The sequence below is a fragment of the Anguilla rostrata genome, chromosome 3 (genome assembly GCF_018555375.3).
Source record: "Anguilla rostrata isolate EN2019 chromosome 3, ASM1855537v3, whole genome shotgun sequence".
NCBI classification, from domain to species: domain Eukaryota; kingdom Metazoa; phylum Chordata; class Actinopteri; order Anguilliformes; family Anguillidae; genus Anguilla; species Anguilla rostrata.
Window position 1 is genome coordinate 40,592,101 of NC_057935.1, and position 10,186 is coordinate 40,602,286.

General features: G+C 40.5%; 1 protein-coding gene across 1 annotated transcript; it reads left to right on the forward strand.

Annotated features, from left to right (window-relative positions):
* The first annotated feature begins 11 nt into the window (after window positions 1-11).
* Window positions 12-10,158, forward strand: pnkd (PNKD metallo-beta-lactamase domain containing). The gene is made up of 9 exons (XM_064327601.1): window positions 12-172; window positions 1,193-1,308; window positions 1,393-1,505; window positions 2,177-2,235; window positions 3,562-3,654; window positions 4,979-5,142; window positions 6,761-6,847; window positions 6,953-7,068; window positions 9,163-10,158. The coding sequence occupies exons 1-9, from the start codon at window positions 12-14 to the stop codon at window positions 9,334-9,336; spliced, it is 1,083 nt and encodes a 360-aa protein (XP_064183671.1). The 3' UTR covers window positions 9,337-10,158.
* The last annotated feature ends 28 nt before the right edge of the window (window positions 10,159-10,186 follow it).

Here is a 10,186-nt window from a genome sequence, read left to right on the forward strand (position 1 = left end):
CGCCCACAACCATGGCGTTTCCTGACTGGTCGCTGCTTCTTGTTGGTGTGGCTTCAATTTGTGGGGTTTTCTGCTGGTGCCTTCGTTGTCGGGGAATCAGAAAGAACTTGTGGAATAAGGGTTTATTCGTTAAAATTATGGCACGGACTGAAAAACCACTTTTTCGAATTGCGTAAGTAAAGCCGCTATAGCTAGCTAGTTTGTGTATCTAGCTAACTTTCTGTGTGTGTGCCTGTGTGTTCCACAATCATTCATTCATTTTCTTGATAGCCAGCTTAGCTAGCTGTCTAACGTTACTTAGCTTAGCAAGCTAATTTAATTGATTTATGTTTATCGTTGCTTTCTTTGTTGACGTGAACTGGTGTTGAAGAATACATTTAATGAATATTTAGATGACGTTATCGAACGATAATTTAGCTGAAATTACTACAAACCCATGCACATGAATTGATATGGGGTCGTATTGAAATGGTGTAGCCGGCAACGTTTTTGGTTGGTAATTAGCGTTAGACAGCTGGCGAATCTAGGTTAGAATGATTACACTAGACTATAGACTAATTTATGGAAGGATAGCTATAGCTGAACGAACACAAATGCAAAAAATAACTTAAACTATTTACGATTTGTACAGTGTACACGGCTTTCCCAATACAACAAGCTTAAATCGGTTGTTTACATTGCAACGCCATGTCATGAGGCAGCCGTAGTACGGCTAAAGTTAGCGTGGACTGTAGAAATATTATATACATTGCTAACGTTTGCTAGCAAACAACGTTGTCGTAAAATGTCTTCTTACCGTGAAGAATGCTTGACTTGTTTATTCTACTTTCGGGACAGATGTGACTGGAAGGTAAATCTATCGCTGTTCTTGTCACAGAAATTTCGACACAAGCAATATCGGAAATGTTGTCCTGAAATTTATTTTTTACCCTGAACTGATGAGTGCCTGACCGTGGAAGCACAGGAACGTTACCACGGCGGCACAATTATATCGACAAATACCGACAAATATCTTTGGGGAAAAGTGTTAGGCCTATATGCTGCAACTGCATTTTGATCAAACGTGCATAAAAGTCCCTGGTCAATCCACACGCTCAGTCTGTTTGTAATGCCATCATAGCACTGCCTCTTGTGTACTATCTATGATCTCAGAATCATATTAAGATACCTTCTGTTGGACTCTTATTTTCAGGTACACACTGTACACACGGACCAAACTGGGTTACATGTTTTACAAGAGGCAAGTCAAAAAAGCTCGCCAGCGATTCCCCACCGGCCATTCAAGCACACAGCCCATGGAGATCAACGGTAACTTTGTGTTTTAATGACTGGTTAAAATGTTTCTACATTTAAATAACATTACACCTGTTTAAATTGCTCTTCTGTTATCAGGTGTTAAGATAATACCGATTCCAGTGCTGTCAGACAACTACAGCTACCTTGTGATTGATACAGCATCACGCCAGGCAGTGGTTGTTGACCCTGCTGACCCACAAATGGTGGAGGTAGGTGACATTAGCCCCAAAAGTTTACAGTTAGTAACTTAATGCTCAGATTTGTTATTCTAGAATTACACACCTTTTGTCTGTATTGGCACAGAAACATAACAATCACATGCACCAAAGCTTTGACTCTTTGGAAGATTTGTGGAATGGTTTATTAGCCATTTTCCTGGCAGTGAGCAAGGTTTTTTTGGTCCTTCCTATTTCGGCTTAAATATTCTGGTGTCTTACTGACCAAATACAATTGCAGTGCAGCCAGCACAGTTATGTGTTCTGTTTAGCTGGGTTTGAGGGTGCTTCCCCTAACCCCTTCTCAGTCAGTTTGTTTGTTAATCATAATCCTAGTATAACCTATTAACAGTTTTTAGAACATCAACTTTGTTTAGGGGTAGATGCATATGGTTTTATAACTCCATTATATAAAAATGATAGAATGTGGATTTTTCTGTAATGTAATGTTAAAATACTGTAATTTTATTAAATGTATTTTTTTTTTTTATTCATCAGATTTTATTATTATGCTTGCTGTAGTTTCTGAATGCCTTGTCGTTATGCAGTCACAATTTTGCAACTTTGTGTAGCTGTTTGGCTGTATTGTGAAGCATGTTTTAACACTGTAAATTGCCTGATATTGAGAGTCGATTGTTTAATTTTGGATTGTCATTTCTGTGCAGGCATTCCTGAAGGAAGAAGAGGTGTCATTGGAAGCAATCCTCTGTACTCACAAACACTGGTGAGATGAGCAGTCTGGACCATTATCTAATTTCCTATGTTTCTTTTTTAAAAAGAGCATTTCTCCTGACTTTGTCCTGAACCCAGATACTTTTGGCTTTTCACAAAAGTTCTTGTAAATGTCAAATGCTTTGATGTAATATGATAACAATTGGTCTTCACATTGACAGGATTTTAGGACTCAAGCCCTAGTGCAATGACCGTCAGAACACCTGTGCAATATCGTTTCAAATATTAAAACATATTTTAAAATGTGCTAAACATTACTCTTACTTTGCTGAGATTTCAAACCTCCTATAGCGATCCATCCCTTTATTCAGAACACGCATGTGCCTGAGGGGTTGTTACCATCTTGAATTTGCCACCATTTTGAAATTTAAAAACAAATTACAGCATAAAACTAAACACTAAAACTAAAGTTGACACATTTGAGTAAAATTTGCTGTGCATGATCTTTCTTTGAATGCCTGCCAAATGTATTGAATGTATGTTAGCATGGGAAACAGTATGACAACCTTCAGACAATCAAAATGCAGTATTAATGCGCATTTATAAAAACCCAACATGAACACGGTGGCTGATTCGCCCTATTTGAGCACTGTAGTGTTGCTGTATATTTATTAGCTTCATTTTAGCTACAATTGGCCATGACAATTAAAACATGACAACTAAATACGAAACTTTTAGTTTGTTTTTCTGTTGTGCTTACTGATCGGTTGTTTTCATTCTGGGATTTTCATGGACCTGATTAAGGGGGAGTCGGGTATAGAGTGTTACATTTTGTAGTCCTAAAACACGGAAGTAAGTTTGCATTTTTGCACCATGGGTTCCCTCGGCAGATTTCCAATCTTTTTTTCCAGAGATTTAGTTTTCTGCCCAAAATATGGTCTGTGGTGAACGTAAGCCTAAGAGAGTTTCACATTTTTTTCTACAAGATAACTTACACCTTTTAAAAAGTATGTTGCTATCTTGAAACTACAACAATGGTTGCATTCTGGCCATTCTAGTTTTCATACAAGCCTGCCTGCATGTGACAAGCGTTGTAGTTTCAATGTAGCAACTTTAGCAACTTACTTTTTTAAAACGCATAATCGCTTCAAAATTCACAGTTGAGACATTAATGAGTATAATTCCTTGTAGAACAAAACGTGAAACTGTCTTAGGCATACTTTAACCACAGACCTTATTTTCTACGGAAAACGAAATCCCTGTGGCAAAGAGCATTGGAAATCTGCCGAGGGGACCCATGGTGGAAGAAACGTCCGGGTTGGCCTACAAAAAGACGTCATCACCGTAAGGCCCTATTATTTTCCCATCTCCCTCCCAGGGACCATAGTGGGGGAAATGAAGGCCTCCGCAAGCTCCATAGTCCCTGTCAAGTATATGGAAGCGCCATCGACAACGTTCCAGGCCTTACACAGTGAGTCTTGAGCCCTGGAGTGGACATCATTAGCCAAACACCCCATTGCCATCACTCTGTTTTTACTGTGCACCATTTCCCTCTCATATTCTCAGAGGAAATATCTGACAGTGGCACTAATGGCTTTTACCATATGGGTCATTGTGGCAGTGCTTTGCATTGTAAGCACTTTATCTGGCAGTTCAAGGTCACAGATAAATTAAATAGAAAGAGTTTGACCTGAAAAAGATACAGAGCCCTAGCCTGTTTTGAGACAAAGCCTTTTGGATAGTGTTTTTATATTCCTTCAGGCACTTTACACCAAGTGGCCAGACACTATTATTTCCTGTTTAAAAAAAAAAATTAATCTACATAGTGATTGATGCTGAAAAAGCTGGACTGATGTTCTAGTTCTTCCATGCTATGTCTAAAGCGACCAGCTTGTCTAAGGGAAATCGTCCTTAAGGCCTTGCTGTTTTTGAATGGTCCCAGGCTGTCTTTATTGTTATTCAGCTTTGTCAATTTGTTTCATATTTTATAACTACATTTTGTTCTGGATTATGAAATAATCTTTCGAGAAATTATTATATTTCCTATTTTTGTATCGCACATGGCAGTGGAACTGTATAGACCTACGGGCGGACACGGTGGCACAGTGGTTAGCACTGTCGCCTCACAGCAAGAAGGTTGTGGGTTCGAATCTCGGCTTGGGGCCTTTCTGTGCGTAGTTTGCATGTTCTCCCTGTGTTTGCGTGGGTTTACTCCGGGTACTCCGGTTTCCTCCCACACTCAAAGACATGCATGTTAGGTGCACTCCTGCAGTTGCCCTTGACCAAGGCACTGGCCTCAGAACTGGAGTTGGTCCCTGGGTGCTGCACTGTGGCTGTCCACTGCTCCTAAGTAACTAGGATGGGTCAAAATGCAGAGGACAAATTAGCCCACGGGGTTCAATAAAGTATATCTATCTATCAAGATTGACGGTATCAGACAAGATGAAGTTAGATTTCAGGATGTAGTTTTGGTTTAACTGTATCCTTGTGATTTATCCTTGTCATTCATTTACAAGATCTCTGTTGTAACTAATTTGTTGCTGATAATTTCCTGTAAAGAAATATATAGAAAATACCCTTGTTGGAAAAAGTTGAGAATCTGCCCTTTAACCACATATGAGTTGTTTGATTACAAATCTAATAGTGTGGAGTAGCTATGATTGATTAATTGGATTTTCTTTTTAGTTGTTATGACTGTGGTTTGACTGGTACAAAGCTATACTGGTGGACTGTCACCAGTCAAATATTGGTCACATGATCACAGATACGATTTCCCTTTTGTTTTTGGAATTCAGCCCTCTCTTAGACAAAGACTGCGTAGATGTGGGGCAGCTGCACTTCAAGGCGTTCTTCACCCCTGGGCACACTGTGGGGCACATGATCTACCTTCTGGATGGGCGGACTTTCGGGGGGCCCTGCAGCCTCTTTTCAGGGGACCTTGTGTTCCTGTCTGGGTGTGGTGAGTTGACGGCAGTATTGGCCTGCAGTTATGGCAGAGATCTGGCGACCAGACATGTTTTAGTGTAATGTGTGTCTTTACAAAATCCAGTTCGAACAATCAACAAACAGTCAACCTAGCTCTCTGTTCATTCGCAGTCAGATTCTCACGCAGTGATTTGCAGTGAGAATTTATTATATTTCAGGGAATAAAAAGCCCTGTCCGTGGCTCCTCTTAGTATCAATCAGTTTTTAACCTCTCTTTTGACACATTTGTAATTTCAACAGAAATTTAGTTCACATTTACTAGGGAAATCATTGTAACGGGCACAAGTCTCATGGTCTCACCTTAGGTGTTTCTTGTGATCAGCAGAACTAGCAATGACTGTATTTATTTGCAGATAACATTTGAAATGTGGCAGAATTGCAACATTTGGAATTGATGTTATTTATATGCTGTTAGCATGCACACCGAATGTATCATTGCATTTTTTTTAATTCACATGGAACCCATATTGTGAGTATGTGCCTCTAATAAAAATAAGTAGAGCAGAGGTTTCTTGCAAAGCATAAGAGAGGAATGAACACAATTTACATTTCAGCAGGTGTGCATGATTCATACCAGTATTTCACATAGGTTAAGAATTCTTAGTGAAGTATTTACATGAGTAATAGTGACTAGTATATTTTTATCTATCAGAATATTAACAGAAGAGAAGGTTCCACCTCTGCGTTTCAAAATGCCTAATTTTGTATTCTGGCATGTCCTGAACACAAAATTCAGAATATTGTGTTTATATGATGCGGTTTTAATAATTTTGGAATGTTTCGACTGGTAACAGTCGGTGTTTGCTGCTCTTTGTTGGTTTAGCGGACGTGTCAGGTTGAGCATCGAGGGGAGTCGGAGCGCATCCGTTTTTTCGCTGAATGGGAAAATGTGCACAGCGCTTGCGCTAACTGCCAGGCCAGCTGGTGCACATTGTTTGCTCTCTGACAGTTCACTTTTCAGACAGAAAAGATTTTGTTTATGGTTCACGGATATTTGACGTTGTGCAGCGACCCGATCCGTGTGCCAGAGAAAGAAAGTAATTTTGAGGGTCGCTTTCCAGTTGGTTCACACGGACCGTTCACATGTTTTCCGTGACGACTGGTAGCCATGGCTTTTTCTGTTGGTTTATGGGCACTGAGAGACTATAGAGAAAGGGCCGCAGTTTAAGCCTGGATTTTGGGTAATGTGGACATGAATAAAAGGAATAGAATAGTGACAAATGAAGGGGAAATGCTGTGTTCGTGTGGCTGTTCAGTGTGTGTGAAGACGATAAACTATCCAGCTTTGTGTGGTTTTTTCAGTTCATCTCTGCATGTTTTTTTAGATGGGTAGTGGACTTTTTCATCTGACAGAAATTAGTTGCAAATGCTAAAACTATATGAATTCAGCAACTAATTTCTGTGATGTTTTGTTGAGGTTGAATTTTTAATTTTGTCTGCCAGCATTTTTTAAATTGCTGCCTATTTGTCAAGTGGAAAGGTTGAAGGTTAAGTTGGAGAGGTTAGTGACGCTGAACACAAGTCTGAAACTGCAAGCCTTCTGCAATAAATGTTCTGAAATCTTATGTGTGTGTTTTTTCCCCCCCATTCAGGAAGAATGTTTGAAGGCAGCGCCTCAGTGATGCTGTCGTCACTGGACACGGTCGGCTGCCTGAGCGACGACACTCTGCTGTGGCCTGGTTCGTTGTGTGTGTGTGTGTGTGCGTGTGTGTGTGTGCGCGCGCGTGTTACCATGGTACAATGCATTAATCAATCGCACACTAAGACTGTGTCCCCGAATCCAGGTCACGAGTATGCTGAAGATAACCTGATGTTTGCCGCTGAGGTGGAGCCCAACAACACCGTCAGAGAGAACAAATTTCAGTGGGTCCTGCAACAGAGGGCCCAGAAACTGTGCACAGTAAGCATCGCTAATTTAGGCCTGCGCATCATTCAGTGCCGGACTGCAGTCATGAAAGCTCCCTGTGTCCCGCAGCCTTGAGAAAGAGAAACCCGTCGTTGTCCACAGGAACTGCTAGCACAGACGTCTCATTCACTCGCTTCTGAATGCAAAAGCCTCAGTAACAGAACCACAGTCAGTGTATCAATGTTGAATATTGTAGGGGGGGAGCAAATTAATCCAAACAAATTAACAGTTGTGTGAACGGAATCAAAATGTTCCTCACAATACCTTACAGCTGTGTCCTTAAAGTTTGTGTTTAGCGGATCTGAGATCCTGTGAAATGTGGATCGGACGGCATTAAGCAAAATGCAGGAAACAAGGTGTGGATTCTCAGGGGCAGGCTTTATTTTGCGTGTGCATAGCTTTTTATTTTATATATTTTTATTTTTTAAAAGGAAAGTGGGACAGCCCTCCTTTCCTATGTTTGCTTGTCGATGGTAAAGCAGAGAGGTTAGCAAGCGAAAGGACCATCGCTGAGAATTACATTACATACAGCATTGCAACGCTCTATCCAGCGACGACAACAGGGATAGTTCAAGGCAGAGGTGAAAGAAACACTAAGGAAGTAAGATCGTAGGGCCAGAAGTGACCACATAGATCACATAGATCCAGGTTACCCTACTCCAACCCTGTAGGGTAACCTGTTCAGCAAACAAACAATGTTCCACGGCAGGGATCAAACAAATCTCATATGACCCCCAGAGCCGGCAACCCTACGGACTGCACCACACATCGCCTTCACATTAATTTAACCAATTTTTCTCCCTGTTTGGAATCACCAATTGTGCGTCTTGAGTCACAGCTGTACCACCCTCCATAATACAAGGAACGAAGAGCCAGAAATGTATACATACCTCAAATGCACTCGCCTGGCAACCAGCGAATATTTTACACCCTACAGGCACACTGTGCTGTTGAACAGTTCCCCCTGAGATGTATCTTTGCCACAGGACGCCAGTTCCCCTGAGTCTGGTGGGTCACGAGCCAATGTGTAACAAATTGTAACACCCTCCCAAACCCTTAACATTTCATACAAAAGTGTGCACTACTGTCTTGAAAGAAGAGAGCTAACTTGATTTAACCAGGATAGAAAAAGAATGGTGGAAGGCTTTCATGAGGGTAGTGCACACCTTTATATGAAATCTTCAGTTTCTTGGCAATCTCACACATGGACTAACCTTCATCTCTCAAAAGAAGAATTGATTGATGTGTTTCTAGAGAAATCGGTTTCTTCTTGGCCATTTTTTAAACCAAAATGTAACTTTAGAAATGCCTATGTACTGGATAATGCAATTGAGATATATTTTTAGCTTAATTAAATGGCGCAATTGTTTTCAGCTGCACTTATAATGGGAGTGCTTTCTCCAGTCCCGAATTAGCACATTAGCATAAATACCTAAGTGTACTGTCGGTACATTGGAGTAATGGCTGCTGAAAATGGGGCTTTGCAATCATATGTAAAGATTGAATTTAAAAAACCTGTTATTTCAAACGGTAATATTAATTTGTAACATTACAAATATCTTTGCTTTATTTTCTGATCAGTTTAATGTCACCTTAGTGAATAAGAGTATCAGTTTCTTTCAAAAACAAACAATTTTCAGTGATTCCAAACTTCTGAACAGTAGTGTAGTTGGCACTTGAATCCCCAACTTTAGGGCCCAACCTGGAGGGTACCTATGCAGACTTTCAACCAATCCTGGTGTCTGCAGGCTGGTGCCAAAAAGAAGGAAAACCTTTGCATTTTTGACAGTTTTCCTGCTCAGTAACAAATTTGTCATTGGTGTCTAATTTACCAGTGTGCTATTAGGTCATTTTTATATTTATTATAATGGATATTTATGAACATAGATATATTTAGCTATTTGCACAGACCATTTTTAGAAGGCTGACTTGGAGAGCATTAATGTTCAGTATGATATAAAGCTTGTTCAGAGTTCCAGTTGAATAAACAGGAAACACTGAAGCTATTTTTACAAGAACATGCTACAGCTCTCAAGCATTTAGCTTGTATTTGTTTTCAGAGTTCCATTTGTCCCCATTTGTTCCCAGAGCCCCTCCACAATCAAGGAGGAGAAGGAGTACAACCCGTTCCTGCGCAGCCACTCTCCCGAGCTCCACCGGGCCCTGGGCCTCCAGCAGGACCCCAGTGAAGACTGGACGCTCTTCCGGGCCCGCGTCCTGGGCGAGCTACGCCGAAGGAAGGACGTCTACAAGGGCAGATAGAGATCTGGTCCCGCCCAACAGCCCAGTGTGGCAACGGATGATCACCGCTTCCAACTAGACACAAAGGATGTTTCTGGCCTGCTGTAGATAGCCAGACTGTTTCCAGGGCGTGGCTACGCTAGGATGAGTTTGAAACAGGGTTACTCACTGAATGTAAGGGGAGCAGTCCTCTCAGAAAGTGTCAGTCAGCACAAATTCCTCGGGTACATAGTGAATTATGGGAAGATCAAACAGGTACAGATAAGTGCATGTAATTAAATCATGGGGTTTGTCGGATAGCTGAATTTCTGACAGCAGTGTACTGATCTAGTGACAGAAGGCAATTGGGAGTGGATTTTTAGTGAAATCTACCTGAAGTAATTTAAGGAGGTAAAAGGTGAACAGAGAACTGTTGTAATTCATGGAATGGATGCATCGATTTGATTTAACATTTCTACAGGTTGTTTATATTACAGTTGATGGACAAGCAATTATGGTTTATAGAAAAAAATATGAATTGCTACTTGAAAAGCAACTACTTTTGCTGGAACTAACTGAACTGGTGTGAATAATTTATAGCATAATGTAACCTTGCTTAACTACATACTGATGACAGATGGTAATGATTGGATTTAGATTTTGTAGCTAAACACACTCTTTAAAATTAAATTATTTCTTATATCCTTTTAACACGTTTTACCAAATGTTCTATGTTTATGTTGCTAATAGGAAAAGTCATGCCGTTTATTTGCCATTATATAAAGCAGAATATATGTGAAGACTACTTGTGACGGTACTGAAAGAACTAACAATTAAATGGCAGTTTTGTTAACTGTAACTCAAGTATGATTTCTGTTTTTTGTCCCCCCCA